Source organism: Atractosteus spatula, chromosome 2, assembly GCF_055471065.1.
Source record: "Atractosteus spatula isolate fAtrSpa1 chromosome 2, fAtrSpa1.hap1, whole genome shotgun sequence".
NCBI classification, from domain to species: domain Eukaryota; kingdom Metazoa; phylum Chordata; class Actinopteri; order Semionotiformes; family Lepisosteidae; genus Atractosteus; species Atractosteus spatula.
Window position 1 is genome coordinate 24,685,262 of NC_142707.1, and position 21,717 is coordinate 24,706,978.

Below are 21,717 nucleotides of genomic sequence, written 5' to 3' on the forward strand. Positions count from 1 at the left end.
TATAGGAAATATAATCTTATACCATGAGTTATTATTTTGTTCTCTCATAACATATATGACAAAGTATTTGCTACTTTTACACTGAAAAATGAAGTCCACTTTCAAAGCAAACTTACTAATGCTTCGGCATATATTGATGTATAAATCAACATCAGTATCTGAGTCATCCACCAAGTATCCATCTGTCATCTTGATCAGTGGGTTCAAGTCATGCTTTTTTCCATCCGCATCAAACACGTAACAGGGCACCTTTCAAATACACACCAGGGTGATTAACAGTGATTACTGGAATTAACTAGACAATGATAAAGGCAAATGCATTCACACAAATGAATGTGTAATCTCAAAATGCATCATTACAGCAACGAACAGACTATTAACTAAAAAAAACCTACAGCATCATTGCAAAAAAGCTGCTGTGTTTATTTCTCGCTGAACATGTAAAAAGCTAACCTTCACTACCATGTTAGTCATTTTATAGATGAATGAAAGCACCATAATGACAGAAATAAGACCTTCATAATAATACTGACATTGCCAGTTCAGTTCATTGCAGCTTTGTACTTGTATGCACATCTCATCACAAAGAAAAACAACTGAACATCAGAGAAAATTACTCAAGGCAAATACTAGATATTTAAATAAATACTGTAAATATAAGTAAATACTGTAAGAAATACAATTCCATGATTTGGCAACGATCTTTACCAAGATGGGTTGAATGGAAAATAAAGGTGGTCAGAAAGAAAAACCTTACCTATAACTGTAACTTAACTATGTAACTTACCTATACTTGTTCTACTTATAACTCATTTTTTTTATTTTTGGTTATATTTATTTTGGTTTGGTTATTTTATATTAATGGCTGTTCTTTTTAAAAAATATTGAATATTGAGTCCTTGTTCCTATAATCAGATCTAGTATGTCAATATAATTGGACTTTGCAGACTAACAGACTTCATTACTGGCTTAGTTTGTAAGTCAAAAAGGCTTCATTCACAATTTTCTGCTATACTCAATTGTGAAATGATAACTTGAGTACCTTTTTGTCTTATAAGAATACTACCTAGACAGTCAAATTTTCCACAATGTGTTGATTCGTTTCACTTACTGCAGCCCCCTCAGACAATAAAACCACTTCCCAAGCCACCACACAATCTGACAAATTCTTTCTGAAAAATAAACTAAGGACTAATACAGAGAATGAGCGATGATCTCATTCCCACTAAAAATGAATGAAGGTTTCAATGCCATCAACATGTTTCAGCAACATGGCTGGGCAGCTTGTTTCATTCTTTCACAAACCTTTGTGAAAAGAAGTGTATCCTGTCATCAGTTTCAAATGCACTTCCACATAGGTTCAACTTGCTCTCCTCTGACTCATGTTTCTCTGATGATTCCAAGAAGTCCACAAGTTTAACTTTATCAATGTCATTGAGGAGTCTGGATATATGAATCAGGTCCCTGTAGACGTGTTTGTCTTGAGTGTTTCTATTACCAATGCCAATACTATTTAATAAAGAACTTTGTCTTTCCTTAGTCTCAACGATGATTTCTTCCCCGTAGACACCTGAGTAAAATTTACATTTAATACAATTAAATTGTCTGGAAGATTCTCATTATTCAGATTCACAGATTAATGTGCTTAATATTTTACTGTTCTTTGAATTGATATAAATTGGCACTAAAATAACCGGTTGATTATTTTGTAGCATTATCCTTTTCTATCACTCTCTTCGCATAAAGTTTTTTTTTACCTGTGCTTGCAATTCATTATATTAATTTCCTTGAGCAATCACACTGCCAAATACTAATGGCTTTGCTTTATTGTATTGTATAGAAGTTGTTAAAGATAAGAAATTTAAATATGGTTCACTTAAGAAGTTCTATAAGTACTGATAGTATGTCAGTGTTATAAATAGGATAACTTTTTAGTCTTAAATACAGAAGACAAAGAGGCGACCTGATTCAAGTATACAAAATCCCAAAAAGCAACTAAACTCCACAGACTTCTAAGACATTAACAGTGATACTGTACATAAACCATAAGACACGATGACAAAACTATTGGTAAATACATTACTAAGAACACCAAACTTTTATAACAAAGACTGTGGGAGCATGGAACAAGCTGCAAGGCTGAGTTGTTAAAGCTAATACCCTAGCTTCTTTCAATAACCATAAGAATGAAATACAAAGATCACTTTGTCACAAAAAATCCTAATGCGCTAGATGGTCTAAATTGCCTCCTCTGTATTACAACCTTGTAACCTTTTCTATGTTCTTACGATATGAAGAAAGGAATGGAAAACTGGAATTTGTTTGTGAAATTAAGCAACCCACCAACACAGTACACACGGAATCAGAAATTGGTTAACCACACCAGCACTGGTATGTCAAGTAATATTAGCCTAAAGGGGCCAGGCTGAATTCTATCCCTTTGTTTAGCTACAGCTTTTTACTTTCTAATGGAATTTATCAAGTACACAGCACACAAAATTAATGTTATACTTACCTCTTTGTGGGGCTTGAATTTATCCTTCTTGCAAGCTACATAGGTCCTCCATTCAAAGTAATGCACACATTCAGATACAGTTACAAATTCAGGTGTCCCCTAGATGAAGATAGACAGTGGATCAACCGGGAGTAATTCTGACATTGTTGCATCTCTCATCAGTCTTTTGAGAACGAGAGTTTTTTTTATAGATACAGTATGCTGGAATAGGTTATAATACAAGAACAACAAAGTCACATGCAAACCCTGTTAATATCTGGATTTTCTTATTTCAATAAGAGCTATTTTTACAATATCCTAAAAATGTTGTGTAAAATCCATTCTACATTATAAGAATGATAACTGTTTTTCAAAAACAAGGGTTTCTGAATTTAACATTTAACCATCAGATATTAATCTTATTGTCAAGTTCTATTACAACCCTTCAAAAGCAATCACTAATTAAGGCATACATTATAAAAGAGTTTTAGAGCAAGACCATGAAAAAATTTAAGTGGGGGACTGCATTAGTATTTGTTGGATGTAATGGAAGAAGTAGAACATAATTCCATGTTAAAAAACTACAAAGCAGAAACAGTTTTATCCAGATGAGACCTAAAAAATTAACACAAAAATCATGCTCGGGGTATTGCAAATATCTGTTTTGTAACCACAAGGTCCTGCAACAGGAAAGTTTGTTATAGTTTCTAATGCTGTTTCTATTTTCTGCTGTTGAAACTTATCTCCCTATATACAAGACCATTTACTTCCAAATCTAGTTTACCTAATTTTTAGGTCAAAATCTTTTCCCTTTCAATGTCTTGAATTCACATTGACTGAACAAAGATATACAGTCTAGATAGACGCATAAAGCCACACTGCCCAAAACCAAATAGTGACATGCTTTGCCTTATACTTATCTCTGTTTAAAACCAAATAACTGTAATCAAATACAGTACCTCAGAAAATTAAGTGTAAACATTTGTACAAACTTTAACAAGAAAGATCTGAGTCTCCAGACTGAACAAACAGGCCTGTCCTGTCCTATGTTCTGTAATATCTAAGTCCACATAAAAAGTGCTTTCAAGCTTGTCTGCTGTCATTATCACCTAATGTGCAGTTAGAGTGGAAGAACTAGAATGATACCATTTTATTTATCAGCTGGGCTGAGGTACAAGAATTACAAGATTGCCATATCCTGACTAACTGGAAATTTATGCCTTCATGATTATGATTAAAGTAAGGAAATAAGGTTAAATAAACATTTCCTGTTCTGTGCATAACTTTTTATTCCAGTTCTGTGCATAACTTTTCTGTACAAAATTCTTGTAATCTACAAAATCTGATTTGAATTAGTGTCAATTGTGCTTAGTTAAACTGAAAAAATAAACTTTTCTGTTGTAGAAATACTAAATAGCCAACAAATGCTGGTATGGTATATGCCATCATCAATGTTATATTACTACAAGACAACAAGGTATATAACAGAACATTGAGGTAAATTTACTGATAAATTTAGATATCTATTCTCAAATTAAGCACCCTTCATGGATGACCTTGGAGATTATATTAATCAAAATTCCGTCACATCACTCCAAATGCACCATATTGAGTTCTAAAATAGCTAGACAACTCTGCTCAGATATAGTTATGTACTTCTTCACAGCACTTATTGAAGTTAATCAGGGTGGTCTCCACACAATCCTAATTTTAAAGTAGGATTTTGTGCAATTAAACCAAAAGGTTTGACTCTGCTGTTGATGACGTGTGCTGACTTACGTTTAGCTCTCAACATATTAATGGCATGGAAGTTCAGACCTCTTCATGAGTGGGGCATATTAGTTCCTTTCTGTGTTTTTATTTAAATTTTCACATTGCCTTGACTTTCTCTAGGTGAAATAACCTCATGACCTATGCTATATAGACTCGTACACTTAGGTGACTTAGTGCTTGTGCAACAATGTCACTGAACTGTCTCACAGTTATAAATAATCAATTAATCAAAATTACACCAAAAAATGTAATAATAACTAAAGCTCAGTGCACTAGATATTGTTGATGTCCAGAAACAATGTCAGTCCAGAAACAATGTCAGTGCATACCTCACAAGGAAATTTACTGTAAATTGCTAAGAAAAACACTAGTTATATTAATCTGGAACATACAACTCTTTAAAGCACATATTCTTGTATGTTTCAAAGTAAAGGTTTATTCCATGTTGAAAAGAGAAGAAAAGAAATAATTATTCATTTATTCCTTTTCCCTTATTTATTTATTCTTTTTTTAATTGTATAATGTTAGCATGCCCAAAGGGGTTGGGCAGCCAGTTGACCTTGGACCCCTAGAGGTTTTTTTTCTCCTTGCTAAGGAGTTTTTGGTTCGTCTCCTCTGTTGTCTCCTCTGTTGTCTTCTGGTCTTCTGTTCTGTATTCACAACATGTATGGTCACTTGCGCCTTGGGGCAAACTTGTTGTAAAATGCGCTTTATATAAATAAATTGAATTGAATTGAAATAATATTTCGGCTCTGGAGCCTTCTTTGGGTATGTTGACAGCCTATGCATAATAACACAGCTGCCTACAATACTTGAACTTCTTGTGTGCATGTACATCTGAAAATGCATGTGTAAAAATAAAGTAAAATACGATTTCTAGTGATTGTAACTAGTATGACCAGTCACAATGAAACTACGTTTTCTGATAAAATCTCACTCACAATGACTTACCATTGTCTTGCCACATAGGAAGCTGATACTGCTCTGAAGGTTCTGTTTGGCATTGGGGTCTGAGCATTTCTGGGTTGTGTTAAATGTCATCACATTTGGTGATGCTGTCAGCATTGACACCTCACCTGAAAGGACAGTGAAGGTCAAAATGAAGTTTGAGGTATATAATGTAAAGTACATATATTGTTGAGTTCACATCACAGCCAACAGTATATGAAGCAGCTAGCGGTTTTCTCTAGAACAGATATCAACAGAGATTAGACACAATATCAAGATAGATTTGAAGAACAATTTGTGTTGAGGAACAGGCATATTAAAAAGTCATATTAGATAACCAGAAAACCTTCAGGTAAACTACATTGCAACACTGAAAAAAAGTATTCCCTAAAGTATGTGAGACTGGTAGAGCTTCATATTCCAAGTAGTGCAGCTGACAGTAGTGCTGTTAAATGAAGTTCATATTCAAAAGACATTTGTGGCAACACTCAAACAATTTACAGCAGTGAATGCTATTATTCCCTAAAGTTAAGCAATCAGAAAAGACAAATTATTAACATAATTAATGAAAGACAGTCCACCAAGTTACATACAGGAGCCTTCTGAATTTACAGTTTTTATTAAAGTTACTTAGGTGCCAATTATTATTTATTTTTTAATTCTAATTGTGTTGTTGTGGTTCAATAGGCGCACAAAGTTAGGCACACTAAGGTGAGCGTGTGCACACAAAACATGAGGACAAAGTGATTAGGGAAGTTCTTCACACTCTTGCTCAGACAACACATATATGTTATACTTCCTGGACATTCTTTATGGGCAAAGAAAAGCCAAGAAATGTGAAGCATTATTACAAACTACAGATTTGAAACTTAAAATATTTGAACTGCAAAAAAAATGTATATGTACTTACATTGATATTTATATAATTTTCTCCATCTGCAGTACAGCATCTATTATCTCTTATTAAAATATTCATTCAAGAGTACTTTAATAAAATCCTTACAATAATAATAATCAAAGAAAAGTCACATAAATCTACTATTACCAAAGTTTTTTAATGCTTTTTAGATCTCACTGAGTTTAAAGAACATGCACAAAAAGCCCAGTCACTGAAAACATGAAACATTTCCTTCTATTCCAATAGATTACCTACAGGTATATGAAGGGTTAAGAAACTGTCTGGCCTGGGAAGGCTATGAGTTAAGGACATTTTTCTGCCAAGACTTCTAAGTATGTAATGCCAAGGGAAAAAAGCATATGATTACATGAGAACGAGACCTTGTGAATACATCATAGTCCCCCTCTCTCGTCTGTCAACATAGACAAGAAACTGGATGTGAGAAAAAATGAATAAGAATCTAAAACTAAACTATAAAATAAACACAGGGGTATTATAACCTGGGTGTGGTTAATGTCAAAAGAAACCCAGTGCGTGACTAATTTTTTTTCTGAATTAGAATTTCAGAATCAAGAAGGACTTATAATAATGTGAGAAATTGCAGGGCTTGTGTTTCAATAGGAATACTAATACATTTATGCAGAAAACTAAACAACATGTAAGTACATGCAGTGATAGGGTATATTTTTGTACTTTACATGCCTTACAAAGTTAAAACAGGATTTTGTTATTTCAAATATTCCCATTCAAAACCTGAGATATTAATTTACAACTGCATTCAAAAACTCTTACTTTCACCCATACATTTTTCAGTTAAAAGTACCCGTAACATAACCATCCAGTGCCAATCTAATGTTATGACTAATGGTACAAACAAAATATTTAGGCACAAGATGTACAGAGGCCTCTGTGTTAAAACAACACAATAGCTCTGTGCAGAACCTCTGATTTGCAGCTTTAAAAGATCTCATACATGAATTATTCTATTGTTATGCAAATAGAAACTCTGACAGGCATTCAGCAGTGTGCCAGTTTATCATCTCCCTGAGTCAAGATGATCCCTGACACTAAAAGATCTGATTATGAACTAACTTCCACTGACATTCAAAATGTGCATTCAGAATCTAACTTTTATTTCTGAATGGCGTTGGAAAACAAAGTATATGATTTTAAGAAAACCAAATGTAAATAAACCTAGAGATCTGCATTTTTATCAGTGTTGATTTTTAATTTCCCTTCTGTATGTAAAAATACATGTGTATATAAAAAGAAGCATTTGTATTACAGTATATGTTTCATGAAAATGTACTGCAAAGAAATACATGTCTGGTATTCAGATAAAATGTGAAAAAGAATCACTTAAAATAGTAACAGAAAGAAAAAAATAAGAATTGACCATTCAGAGCTTGAAATCATTCAGTACACCTATTTTAAATGTAATGTTTTAAATTTAATTTTAAAAGATCTCAGAAAATGAGTCCATGTCCATGTGTTTTTCACTTAAATATTGTTGGTTACAAGATCTTATAAAAGATTAAAAAAGGTCTAGCATGATTTGTCTTAATTTCAGCCTTTACATCAATAAAAGCTGAAATTTCAATAAGGGTGTGTAGACTTTTGATATCCAGTGTATGTTAGAATATGCTGCAATTATTTCAGTCAGATTTTCTGCAAAATCAGAAAGAGATATTTATTGAAATGACTTTGGGCTCACAAAAAGTTCTCCAGAGGATCTCATTAGAAAACAATTTCCTCCCTAAACTGGAATGTTATGTCCAAGTGAACACATTTTCAAAGTTAGGTACTGGTCAAAGACAGTGAGCTCTAACATATAATGCCATTCTGTGTTAGTGAGTGTCTGTGCCAGCTACAGAATTTTACAACCACCAGGCTGTAATGACTGGATGTTTGTACATATGTCGACTGAATGGAATGTGGTGTGACACCTTTCCAGCTTTTATAATTTTCCATACACTACTGACCCTTTTACATGACTACACTGGCTTTATTTTAAACTGTATTTAACTTATAATGTATTGCACCCTTTTGATTTAGCTCTTGAAAGAACCCAGGAATAAAGAGGTAAAACAAGGTAAAACAAATTAATATTAATACTAGTAATATATAATTCCTAATTTCATTGTATTATTCCCCTGTATATGCAACTCCCACAACCAGTACTCACCAACAGACAGGGACTGCTTGGTAGTTAAATTCTTGGCACAGATGGCACAAGTTTCCCCACATGTAGTCGATGGTGAGGAGCTGCAGAGCTTTAGGTCATAATGCACATTTCCATCTGGATCTACAGCCTCCCACTTGAACCTGAATCATAAAAACAAAGTGTTTTAAAAAAAGCTATACCACTATGATTTTATTTACATAAATAAATACTGCTTAAACATTATTTTGCATGTATGGGACTCGAAGACGATCTGAAGGACCACAAAAATCTTCACAGTGTTATGCCAAGAACAGGGCCCTTACAGGCACAGTAAATTTTGATTTTGTTTTTGTAATGTTTCAGTAATTTCTGTGCAGAGAAATGTGCTCTCAGAATAGGGACACCTTCATATGAGAAGAGCTTAACTCACCCTAACAACAGATTCAATAGTTAACACATAACCCTAGTTTTTTAACTAATAGGAGGTGCATCTGTTAAAAAGTGTCAATTTCATTATGTTCAGTACAAGCACTTAATTTTATAAATTAATAAATGCGCAATAGTAATTTTCAAGTTGGGATGTTATTTAAATCTACAATTATTAGGTAGTATAAATATAGTTAATATTCCATAACTATATATATAATTAATCATGATATGAGCTATTATTTTTATGTACCATATAATATCCTCCCAGATATTTTGGAATATTCTAAAAGGTAGTGTTCATTTTATGATAGCACTTCAGCTAAAGCACTTTCTACTTCCAGTTCAACAATGTGCAGTACATGTCCCACTTCTTTATTCCAAATTATTCTGAGAGTTTGGAGCAAGCTAACCATATCTGAAGGTTTCTGTCAAGAATAAGATGGATGAGATCCTTGGATCAATAAGCTACTAATTACCAAAGGGGCCAGATTGGTTGAATGATCTCCTCTTATCTGTGTTTTTTTCTATTGTTCTTGTGTAGTCAATACATTTTCTATTGCCAAGCATAATACCAGTTATGGTACCTCTTTTGTCAAAACATAAAATAAGATGGATTTAAATAATGTGCTAATATACAACTAGTCACGTAAACAACCAAATATTTAGCTAATTCAACTCAAGTCTACTGAGGTCGGTTTCTCCAAGTAATACAACCAAAAGCTCAGGTGTATTTAACAGTGTGTCATAAATGCACTGGGTAACATTTAAGTGCATCATCCTCAAATACTTACAAACATATTAAAACCTCAAAACATACAAAACTCTTCTGAACTATTATTACTAATTTACTAACTAAAAATGAACTGGATAAGAGCCATTCAATTTCGAAAACGTTTTTATGATTTTTTTTTCGGTTTTCTTTTTATTTTAGATTATAACGGGGCAAAAACTGAAACCGTAATGAAAACTGCATTATTCTGGCTTTGCAATATAGACATGTACAGTATGGATGATATGTAATTTCAACTGCACAGTAAAATGTCCTGCTTCCCAGTCTATGGTTTGTCACATGACTGCTCCATCATAACTTACAATAGTACTGCATCCGGAAGACACATTAAAGAGTAAAAATATGGTTCTAATGTATTCTATAGTCTCATTGGATTAAAATAAATCATACATTTTAAATACTGATAAATTAAGAGACGCTAAGTCTTGTTTTTTGCCAGTGTTCTATATATGGGAAGTAATGAGCATTTTCAGCATTTCTACAGCTGTAGCTCAAGACAACAGAAGACACTTAAAAAGAATAACTGAATTTAGTAACTCGTGATGGACGGCAAGTGTTCCTCATATAAACATTTGATGTAACCATAAGCATATAATGTATAACACGCAACGTGTTCAAACTATATATTCATCTCATTATACTGTACTGAGATAATGCTTTTACCTTTTTGTCTCCCGCATTTTAATTTACTGCCCAATGATACCGCGCTACTTTATTAACAACTAGCTACATACCTACGTTACATACAAAATTAAAGTTCTTGTCATGTCCTTTCAGCACAGCCTTAACAGCTTCCCTTGTTCAAACAACCAATATATAATTGGTGTGTTGGATATTCTAATATACGATCTTGATGCAGACGGGAGTAACACTGCCTTACCTACACAATTCCTGATACCACAGGCTTTCATCCGATATCACTATACTGGATAAAAGAGTTAATACTGTTATAATCCCACGGACCACAACAACATGGCACGTTATGGTCGGAATACGCTCAAATGGTGGACCCATATTTTCGTTATTATTCCAGTGTTAACGCAGGTCTCTGTCCGACATGATACAGCAAGTAGTCCGGTAGCAGGAATTGATAGAATCACATGACACAAGCCACATGACTGAAAGATCATGTGATGCTTTTGCCAGTATGAGTCGTCATTGCCCTAAGGAAAAAGAGACGTTGACTTTAACTTGTGATCTCAGTTACAGAACCAGAGTAGTGTAACAGAAATTCAACGTTAATAAATGACAGGAGTTATCTCATACTATATTATACCTGGAATTCAAAAATATTTAAATCCCTATAATAAAATATCCTTCCTTCGCAGTGTCACTTGTGTCTTTTAGACCGCCAACATTAAGAGCCCCATCCCCAAAAAGAGAAACAGTACTTTTTTTTTTCCAAGCACTTCTTCCATGGATGAATACTTCTTCAGATTTCTATGCGAATGGTTTTTCGGCTCTGTATGACATTAAGGGCAGACTACCTAGACAGATGTAATTTTTGCATCTCAGTCATGCCTTTAATTTGGTGGGGTTGACTGTCCTTTATAATGTGGTTATTGCTTGTATTCCACTAAAGTATAATTCAATTACAATAACCGTAAACCCATTTAGAAAAATAAATTAATCATATTATCAAATAAATATGTCATTAAAATATATTGTTACAATACTGCCAATTTGCTTAGAGATTTTTACAAAAATGTACAGTAATGTCCGATTGTAAGGAGTCAAGGATTTAAAAAAAAGAATTCAGCAGTTTGGACAATCTATCGGTATGGCTATATGTTTACTTATATTAATGGGTATATACAGTTGCTAATTATTTAGTTTATATATCCATCCATCCATCCATTTTCTAACCATTTCTTCCAGTACAAGGTCACAGGGATGCCAGAGCCTATCTTGACAAGCAATGGGCACAAAGCGGGGTACACCCTGGATGGGACGCTATTCCACCACAGGACACATACAGATAAACCTTGACCTACATGCACACACTCACACCTAGGACCAGTTTTCCCAGAACCTATCACTATGTCTTTGTAGGGTGGGAGGAAACCCAAGTGAATGCAGGGAAAACATACAAACCACACAAATATCATCCCAGGTCCTAAATTGAACCCATGGTCCCAGCACTGTGAGGCAGCAATGCCAAAAACTGTGCCACCGTGCTGCTCTAAATGATTTTCAAATTTATCAATTAATTTTAATATTTAACTTAAAAATCTGTATGGACATTAATGTCCTAAAACTAAAGCTTTTATTTGTATTTGAATAATAAATGAATGAAAACTGTTTTCCCAAATCATGATCTTACTGTTGTACATATCACAGTGTAACATGGTACATACCGTATTGTACCCCAGAGTACTACAGTAGACCATGGTATGCCATGGTAAAATTTCTTATGGTTAACTTGTTAATGGTAGAGATATATTGACTTTTGTAATAAGAAACATAGCTAAATCCGTTTTGTTAAATCATTGTCCACTGAAAATGCATAAAAGTGCATATAACATATAAAGGAAAATGCTATATTCACATTCATAATGTGTGTAAAGAAGCCGTGTAGTCAAGTAAACAGAGATTAGTTTAAAAAATAACGTCCGCAGTGATATCTTGAACAAACTTAATACAGACGCTGCTGTTACTTTTAAAATGTGTTTTCCCCATTACTTTATTTTCCTATTAAATATTGGAATTGACTTAAATCTTACGTCCACACAGAGTGATCTGGATTTACAGCACACAAGTCTACTCCATGTTTCAGGCTTTGTGTGAAACGTCATACGGGCCTCTCCCTTTTCACAACAGTTGGCAGTAAAATGGCCACGGCGGCGGTAGCCGGGAGTGATGGCCACGGAATGGAGGAGAAGAAGTTTGAGTATTTTTCTTCCATTAACTCAATGGCCAAGAAGATTATGCTGGAAAGGGAGAAGATTAAGGAAAATCATGGATCCAACTGGGATAAAATGACTCCTACCGAGCAGGACACGGCCATCGATAACTGGATGATGGATCCCCAAATCAGAGCCCGGTATGCAATGCACAGGTTTGACCGAGACGAAGTTGTGTGTTACCCCAAACTAATCATCCAAACTGGACAGAAAATTGTACATTTCGGTGAAGAGGTGAGAACGCATGCATTACATTTTAGTATTTTTCGACAACCTCTTGGTATTATCCCGGGTTTATTTCTGAAACGACATTGTTAGGTTCCTCCATAAACAAAAACAAAGAACTGTAAACGAATTCAAAGTATTATTATACCCATATCTGACTCCCTGGTGTTATTGAACAGCTTATGTCACAAGGGACGTATTGCAAAATACAACATTTGGGTCCAGCGATTTGGTGTTCGAAAGGAGAGCAGAAGTTTAAGATACCAGATATCAGTTCTGTACAATATATAATAGTATACTTTTTAATGTTTGAGGAGCTTCTTAAAATGTTTTTTTTTCCTCCTAAGATTAACTGTAGCTAGTTTTGCTGGGAGTTCTGTAAGGATTTGTACACAATAGCAGCTCTATTTCTCATGTTACAATAATTGCAGTCTGCCAAGTAAGATTAAAATTACAGTGAACTAGAAATACCGTCCTGCTTAACCATGATTTTGCTGTCAAGTTTCTCCCATTCGTGGCCGGTGCATCTCCAACATGATATTTGTAATGTGAATTAGTTTCACAGGGATTTTACATGTAAATGACCAAAATCACAATGACTTTTATCCTGGGTTTTTAATATGATAGTACTTTACAGTCCCATTAAATAGCACAAGCAATGTGCATATTGATCTTTTACATTATTTTTAAATTTCAGGATATAACTTGGCAGGATGAGCACTCTGCACCTTTCTCCTGGGAAACAAAGGTAATACTTTGTCAGCATTTCGCTAGCTAGAGAAACATAATTGCAACAGTGAATGACTGGCTCTAGTTCTGTAATTGTAAGGTTGTGGGTTCCAATCCTGTGTAAGAGACGGCTGTTGTACTCCTAAGCAGAATTAGGATGCTACTAATATAATATAAATGGGATAACAATATCTATGTGTGCAGGCCAATGGTGGCACGCAATCCATGGCCTCTTTCTGAGAGACGGGATATACACGAATGTTGATAATCTTGTATGCTGTGTACATACAGTATGTGAATATGAAAGTTAAGAGCCTAATATTAAATGTATTCCCATCTGAATTGTCAATATTAAAATAAAATCCTTTAGTTTTAAGAGACACCCTTTTCATGCACAGGAAACTGGTATTTAATTGTTTACAAATTTTATAATCTTAAGGCTTTTATAGGGTTGCAACTTAAACTTATCCTTGTATTTTTCTCATTTTCAGAAGTCTTTTCCAGAAGGTATGGAAGCCCGTTTCCGCCAGGGAGTAAAACAAAATGTGCAATGGTATCTCAGAATTGGAACTTTATATCTCAGAATTGCGACTTCAAAATAGCCCACATTTCATTGTCTGTCCTTTTGTTATTGTAACGGATTCAGGTTCTAGGGTTTGTGCCCTCGCCGCTCCCACTTTAGTTTGTGCCTTACTGCATGGACTCAAACAGACAAAGTTTATGAGTAAGTCTTGCCAGCTGAGCTAAAGAAGACCTCCTTTAACCCCGCCGGCCAACATCCCTGTTATGCGCAAGGGAAGACGGTGCCATCACTGCACTGCAACCAGATCGTACAACCTGTATGTCGGCCGTTCCGTTACACTATATTCAGAAATCGTACAGGATCATAGGATCTATAGGCCTGAAGACTTGTCTTGTCAAGTACCGTGATAAAAATCAAATTAATTACACTAATTTTTATGGAATCCCATTTCCGCCAGGGAAGCTTCCATAGTACCCGGATGGAATAGTTGACAGTGGGCTTTTTAAAAAAGTTTTTATTTAAACACCAGAAATACAAAAAAGGAGACAGAATATGAAAAAAGATACAGAAACAGACACTTCACATCTAGAGGAATTCACAATTCTAAAAGCTGAAACTTATACTTTTTACATATTTCCTTTGTATGTCTTGCCTTTTGAGTCTTTAAATTTCTAATAGAATTTAAGTAAAAAAGGAATTGTACTTTAAAAGCATTAATAGAGGGAGCAGTATTAGACCATTTACTTTTCTGGATGCAGTATTTCGCCAAAATAATTAACAAATGAATAATAAGAACATATCCTTTATGCAAACTTTGATAACTCATGCCCTTGCCGTTCCTCCTGCAACATCTGGGGAGTGAACCTGGATCTTCAGCGTAACGCAACAGGGAACCAGCTAAATGAGCTAAAGGAGACCTCCCTCAGCCCATGCCGCTGAAGTCCCTTCTACACGCAGGGAGGGCGATGAAGTCACCGTGCCCAAACTAGCTCTGCTACAAAATCAGATCTAAATATGAAAATATAAAATATCAAAATCTTTAAATTTAACATGTACCTTTAAATGTTTAAAAATAACATTTTGCAAATCTGTCCAAAACAAATTTGGTACAATTCTTTTTTTACTTTATAAAGGTCTTCTTTAGCTCATCTGGCAAGACCTGGGTTCAAGTCCATGCAGTGAGGCACGAACTAGGGTGGGAGCGGCTAGGCCACAAACCCTAGAACCTGACTCCGTTACAATAACAAAAGGACAGACAATGAAATGTGGGCTATTTCGAAGTCACAAATGTGAAATAAAAAGTCGCAATTCTGAGTTTTTAAGTCGCAATTGTGAGATACCATAGCTCTTTTTTTTACTCCCTGGCGGAAACGGGCTTCCATAAGAAGGCGATTTTTCTTTCGGAATAGTAGTTGTTCACAGTTTAATATATTAACATAATGATACACTGAATACATACTATAGGGTATAGGATGTGCATTGACAAGAAAATAAGTGCATAACATGCACAGTAGGATCCACTGTTCGCAATTAAGTCTTATTGAATGCATATTTTTAGATATCTTGTAGACCTTAATTTCTATAAGGTTAACAAACAGTTTGTATTACAATTAAGAAATTGAAACGTTATTGATTATAAAAATTGACAAAAATTACAGTTTGGAAGTAATCCAAACTGGATAAGCTCCCTCACGACCAATTAACTGAATGGAGAGGTTAAAAAAATGATGGATGTATTAAAACCTGCTATAATACAAGAAAAAATGTATATTTTGTCTTTCTTATTTTTAATTTTACTGCAAATATTGATTTATACATTCAGTTTTTTCGTAATGTCTTCCTTTTACTAAGAAATCTATCCAGCTAGAAATCTGTGTGAAGGGGTTTGTTGCCTGATAATGTCAACTGACAGTGTGTTTGTTTATTTTGTTTTATTGAATGCATGTACTTTAATTTATTGTAAATGTATAAATGACTAGTTTTCTCCAGAACTGAAATAACTGTTCATGTACTGAATTTAATCTAACATGTAACTCACTCTTCCCGGTAGTACAAATGCTCCTGTAAAAGCACACACTGGACTGCCATCACACTTACATAACATCATTAATATCTGTAATATATTATAAAACATAAATGTTACAGCATGTTTAATTGTGTTGTGGTAACATATTACAAAACCACGTGACTTAATTTAAGTGAATTGACCGAATAATAGTCAAATCATTACTGATCAAATGATCTAGATCCCTAACCATTGTTAGGGATTCTGACATACACATTGAGTTTAATAGGAAGTAGCTTTGTGATGTACACATCTGACAATTATTTTGGTAGTATTAAGTTGTGGTTTGGTTTGTACAGTGGTTTGAATATGATTTTTCAATTAGTTATGTGGAGATTTCTGCTTCATTAAGCACCCTTTTCTTATGGTTGTCTTTTTCTGGCAATACTCTAAATCAAAATATCATTTATTGTGTATCTAACTCTTTTAAATAAAAAAAAACCACAATAAATGCTTTATCCTAGTAAACGTCATGTAGCTTAGAAAGTTTTCCATCATATGACTGGTTTTAGACATTAAGGTTTAGACTCTGAAACATTCCTGCTCCTTCCTGGGTGGATAGTGGTAGTGAATTTTCTGTTCAAGGTCTGATCTGTGCTTGCCTTGCTGCGCACTGTTTTTCTGACAGAGCCAGGTGGACTTCAGCCTGACATTGACAGCAGCTCCAGAACAGGCAATCTCCTCTTCACAAGCTGATGCAAAGCAAACCATAAAAAATTCACAGCCATCAAAGGTGTCCCAGAACAGCCAAACAATGAAAGTGTCCCAGAATGGAAAGGCTCTCAATGGAGACAGTTTTGGACTGAGCAGGAAGGAAGAGGAGTCGTCATTCTGGAAGATCAGTGCCGAAAGGTCTAGGCTGGAGGGTGAGCAGGCTGATTTTCAATCCCTAACGCCCAGCCAGATCAAATCTCTTGAGAAAGGAGAAAAACAGCTGCCCTCATACTTGCGACAAGAATCTAACCCTAGAGACAAAGAGGAGCAGAGAACCGAGAGACCTCGAGCCCCCAAAACTGAAAAGCCAGCACCCCTCAGTGTGTCTTCAACTGTGGCAGGATGGGAGCGTGTTCAGACCAGCCTCCCTTCTGTCAGCACATTAGATGACGTCTTCACTCCAGGACCAGAAACCAAGTCTCCCATTCACACTGTCGATACCTCGAAGGATAATGATAAAGAGGAGTCACCTCTGGCAGCAAGTCCTACCTTCTCCCAGGTAGGTACACCTAGATAATAACATTGCCCTTTCTACTACTTTTTTATTTCCTGAAATAATCATCCTTAACTTCTGACACTTACTCATAAACTAAGCTTTTGACATGTCCTGGAAACCTTCTGAAATGGTCAATTTTATGCTGACATGGAAAAATAAGATAAAAATTAAATATCCAAGAAGACCTCATGGAAAACTGACACTTTATTAAAATGTCAGTAAACAACATGCTACTAAAAACATCTAGTGAAAGAAGTTAATATATACATTGTACTACAAATTATGTAAAAATAATAAATTATATTAAAGATGCAGAGAGAGACTGAATAGCAGTAGGTAAAGAAGGACAATGATAACGTGTACTGTAGGGTCATAAAAAACTATTATAGTCATTGGATTAAGAGATTCTGAATAACTAGTAAGAGATACGTTAACAGTCACTATATAGGCTGGGGTGTACTAGATTTCCTGACAGGTTGAATTTTTCAGTATGTATAAGTTGGATGCCAGTGGATCCCTATCCTCCTGAAATTTTACTGATTGCTTTCTGCTAGAGGTTAGGTAACTTTATTTTGACTTAGAAATTTAAATGTTATTGCTGACATTTTTCTCTTTCACAAATTTATAAACTACCTGCTGGTACTTTAATATTGTTTTTTACATAGCTGTCTACATGTTCATGTTTTTAATAAGCAGAGGTTACTGATAATGTAATATTTGTCCCAGTTTGGTATTTACTTTGGAAGCGTTTCAGAATAAAATGAAAATATATCAGGAAAAGAAATATGAAGACATAACTCTTAAATGGTTTTATGGTACTTTTTGGAACGAAAATTAATCTGATATTTCAGCTTTAAATATTTAAGCTTTAAAAAATAAAACACACAAAAAATAAGTGATTGAAATATCCAGGAGGCTATCTCTTTTTTTCTTTCCAGGTTAAGCTCTCCATTAATGACAGTGATAGTGTAAAGTCACTTAGTTAATTTTGTTTTGGTGCCTCGCTTTCACCTTACTTTCACTTTTTTAGCACTTTCAGTCCATAGTGTCAGAAATGTTTTATTACCAATAACCAATGATATACAGTTGGGGGACGCATGCCCCTATTGAGAATGCTTTTTAGGACCTTGTTATAATAGACTGTGTGCTGTTTCTGAAACCCTTTAAGACTTTAAGGCATAATAAGAGGCTGGCAAACTTTCTTGGTTAGATTTTGAGTTGACAAATCATGAGTTGTTAAATAGATCTTAGAGCCATGCTCACACTAATACATGCCTGATTTGAGGTAGCTTAATAGTTTTATCATAAACACTTAACCCATGAGTTATTTTTTAAACACTATAATTTCTTAAACAATATGAATTATTCTATATTTTATCTGAATCTCAAAGATTCCGATGTTTTCAAGGGCATAATGGGACAAATTTACATATATTGCCTTGGTAGCAAAGCCAACATTTGTTTTCTAGTTAAAAATCAATCCTGTCAGACTCTTGGGCATGAATATATTGTATTTAAATGTAAAACAGTAAAAGTCTTTTGCAAACTTTTGAGTCCTTTAAAATTTACATGGCAAGATTGTAAGTTAAAGGTTGTTCTTACAAGGAAAATCTCTTGTGATCTCTAGGACTCCTAAAGTATCATTCTGGTGAATGCTTTTAAAAGGGTGATAATGTTAGTGTTAATGACTAACGGCACTATATCTCGGATAACATTCTTAAACCCTTTCTTCACATTTTTTATTCTAACACATTTAATTGTTGTTTCTTTTCCAGTTTAATACAAGTAGCACCATTCTGAAGACAGGGTTTGACTTTCTGGACAACTGGTAAAAAAAGCCTGGTGGAAGGATACTCTAAGAAATGAACCTCGAGTTTTCTTATGTGAGCTGTGGGAACCCACTATAATAGAGCTGTCTTCAAACTTAACATTGATTATTTCATCTGTTAATGCAAACATGCTTTATTTTTCATTAACTAAATTTTCCAATATCTGACTGTTAGGTGGCTTAGTCATAATGACCTCTTACTAGTCTTGAGCAAGTGTTGCTGTATGCATTTATATGTATTCAAAGTTGTGCATTTATTGTAAAGCATGTTTACTAAGTTTAATACATCTTTGTCTGGCTTTGTCCGGCTTTGTCTCCAGCCAGATTACAACACCATTATGTAATAATAAAATTATTTTAAATTCTGAGAGGCATTTTGTTTCTGTTATCCAACAAAGTGACTCAGCAAGTTAATAGTGTCACAAGCAATTCATTAGCAGCTCAATATCCTGTAATTGTTTAACAGGTGGGAGTAAACAGTAACATTAAAAATGAATTTACACTCATGATCATGCCAGTAAAAATGATTACAGTATACAAATAATGAAAGGAAAGTATATAAAATAAGGTATTATACAAATTATTCCTGTGCAGAAGATGTTTTGTGATTACAGAACATAGGCTATCATTGGCTATAGAGCAAGCTAATGATAGCCTCTATAGCCAAGGCAGTAGAGCTGAAACAAAAACCAAGTATAAAGGATAAAATGGTTTTCCCCACTTCTTGATTCCCAGGAATTAATAAAACACATAAAAGAATAACAGTAAGTCTACTGGCCAAACTTGTTTTTAAGGCTGGAAGGGCCTAAGTGTGGTTTAAGGAACAAGGCACTTGGTAGGTATTGACTACTTTTGATGAACTCAAGATCCTGTATATAAACAACATTTGGCTGCTATTTTAAAATACTTAACTGCTATTTTAATTTTTTAAACAAAATACATCAAATACATGAAATGTGGATGTTATGAAAATAAAATAGAAAGGAAGGTTTAGCAAACCTGTTTTAAGGGGAAGGAAAGCAACAGAACAGTTTGTCTATTGATGAAATGTAAGTTAACTGTGCTTCCAATTAGAACAGTTTTCTACAAATTAAAGTGATTTAGTGAATACAAGTTGTATATTCCACCAGCCTCAAAAAGAATTCTTTACAATTGTACACTATACAGAATTTCTTATCATACATATTTTAATAGTTTTTACATTATTATTTTTTACTCAAAGCACTTTGCAAACTTAAACACAGAAATTCCTGTTGAATTGTCAGGATATTAGGTGGCTGCTGGCACTATTAAAGAAACTGACCTTCCTAGTATTTTTAAGGGACAAAGAACGAGCCCCTAAAGCTGACAGGGTCTTCAAGCACATTAAAAGGACCATGCATGAATTTGACTGCTCTTGCCCAGACATAGATAGATAATACTTTATTAATCCCGTAGGGAAACTGAGACATCAAGACAGACTTGTAAATTCTCCATCCAAGACAATTAGACAATTACTGTAGATCTGACATAGTCACCTGAATAAAAGATAGAATAGAAAAATAGACATTTTAAATCAACAAACATCCATCAATCCATTTTTAACTGCTTTTTTCAACACTGAGTTGCAGGGGATCTGGAACCTATCCTGGCAAGCAATGGACATAAGGCAGGATATTTCCTAGACTGTACTCCAGTCTATCACAGTACACACAACATTGTCCACACTCACACCAGGGCAAGACTTTCCAGAAGCACATTAGCCTATCGGTATTTGTTTGGACTGTGGGACGAAAACCAGAGCACCTCATGAAAACCCACACAAACCTGAGAGAACATTCAAACTCCACACCGGTAACACCCCAGGAACGGAACCAAACCCCCAGCTCTAGCAGTGTGAGGCAGCAATGTTAACTATTGTGCCACTGTGCCACCATCAACATATATGACATGGGTAAATTTATTATGCAGGTTCAGATTTGTCATCAAAAAGGGCTCAATAATGAAAAGCACTGGATAGTAACATGTATGGTCAACAGTGGAAAGAACACACTGTAAATCTGCAACATTGTCTTTGCACCAGGTTTTACTTGTCGTCTTGAGGTATTCTGTATCATTCCTCACCGAGCCTGGACAGATGCTCGCGATTGCTTGTTTTCCTGTATCCCGCATCATCCCAGCTCATTCCACAGATGCTCAAGTCTGGCAAACAAGGCGTCTACAGTATAATCACCTCACAAGAAAGTGGAAATTCAAGCAGCATGAGGACATGCATCGTCTCACTGGTATGTTGTCTTCCAGAATGAGCCCACAGAAAGGGCAGCAAATGAAGTCCCAGGACATGGAAGAATAGCCCCATTGACTGATTTTAAAATTTGCAGAAACCCTCTGTAGTGGTTGTTGCTTTTACAATATGTTCACAAAAAGGTTATTTAAGTGTTCTACTGGGTTTTGGGCATTGGATAGATAAGTCATCCAATCATTCTTTACCATTATTTTTGGCAACACATAGAAACTATCCAGGTCATGTGAATTTTTTAATATAATTTAGTGAAGAACAGATTTTAGTGGTTCAAATAAAAGCAGTTCTGTTTTAAGACAGCTTTGTAGTACCATCTTCTGTCATTTTATATATACAGCATTTCAGTAGAAGCACTCATACTTAAAGCCATATGAGCTCATCAATTGTTCAGTGTTACCTCACCTGTCATTCACAGAAAAGCATTAGATGCATCCAAAGTACAGTAACGTTTTCCAGC

The 21,717-nt window shown here is 34.7% G+C and overlaps 2 protein-coding genes across 5 annotated transcripts in view; one reads left to right on the forward strand and one right to left on the reverse strand.

Annotated features, from left to right (window-relative positions):
- igf2r (insulin-like growth factor 2 receptor) overlaps positions 1–10,578 on the reverse strand; it is an 83,273-nt gene extending 72,695 nt beyond the window's left edge. For all 4 annotated transcript variants that reach the window (XM_088934298.1, XM_088934290.1, XM_088934280.1 and 1 more), the window contains exons 1-5: positions 10,377–10,578; positions 8,299–8,438; positions 5,219–5,343; positions 2,516–2,614; positions 117–249 (exon numbers count right to left, since the gene is read on the reverse strand). In XM_088934298.1, the coding sequence (XP_088790424.1) occupies positions 117–249; positions 2,516–2,614; positions 5,219–5,343; positions 8,299–8,438; positions 10,377–10,510 (631 nt within the window). In that variant the 5' untranslated portion in view covers positions 10,511–10,578. The remainder of the gene's footprint in view (positions 1–116; positions 250–2,515; positions 2,615–5,218; positions 5,344–8,298; positions 8,439–10,376) is intronic.
- Positions 10,579–12,307: 1,729 nt separating this feature from the next.
- Positions 12,308–19,346, forward strand: c2h1orf198 (chromosome 2 C1orf198 homolog). The gene is made up of 4 exons (XM_088926994.1): positions 12,308–12,633; positions 13,322–13,372; positions 16,570–17,154; positions 18,927–19,346. Exons 1-4 carry the CDS (start codon positions 12,328–12,330, stop codon positions 18,981–18,983), a joined length of 999 nt encoding a protein of 332 aa, XP_088783120.1. The 5' UTR covers positions 12,308–12,327; the 3' UTR covers positions 18,984–19,346.
- Positions 19,347–21,717: the final 2,371 nt, after the last annotated feature.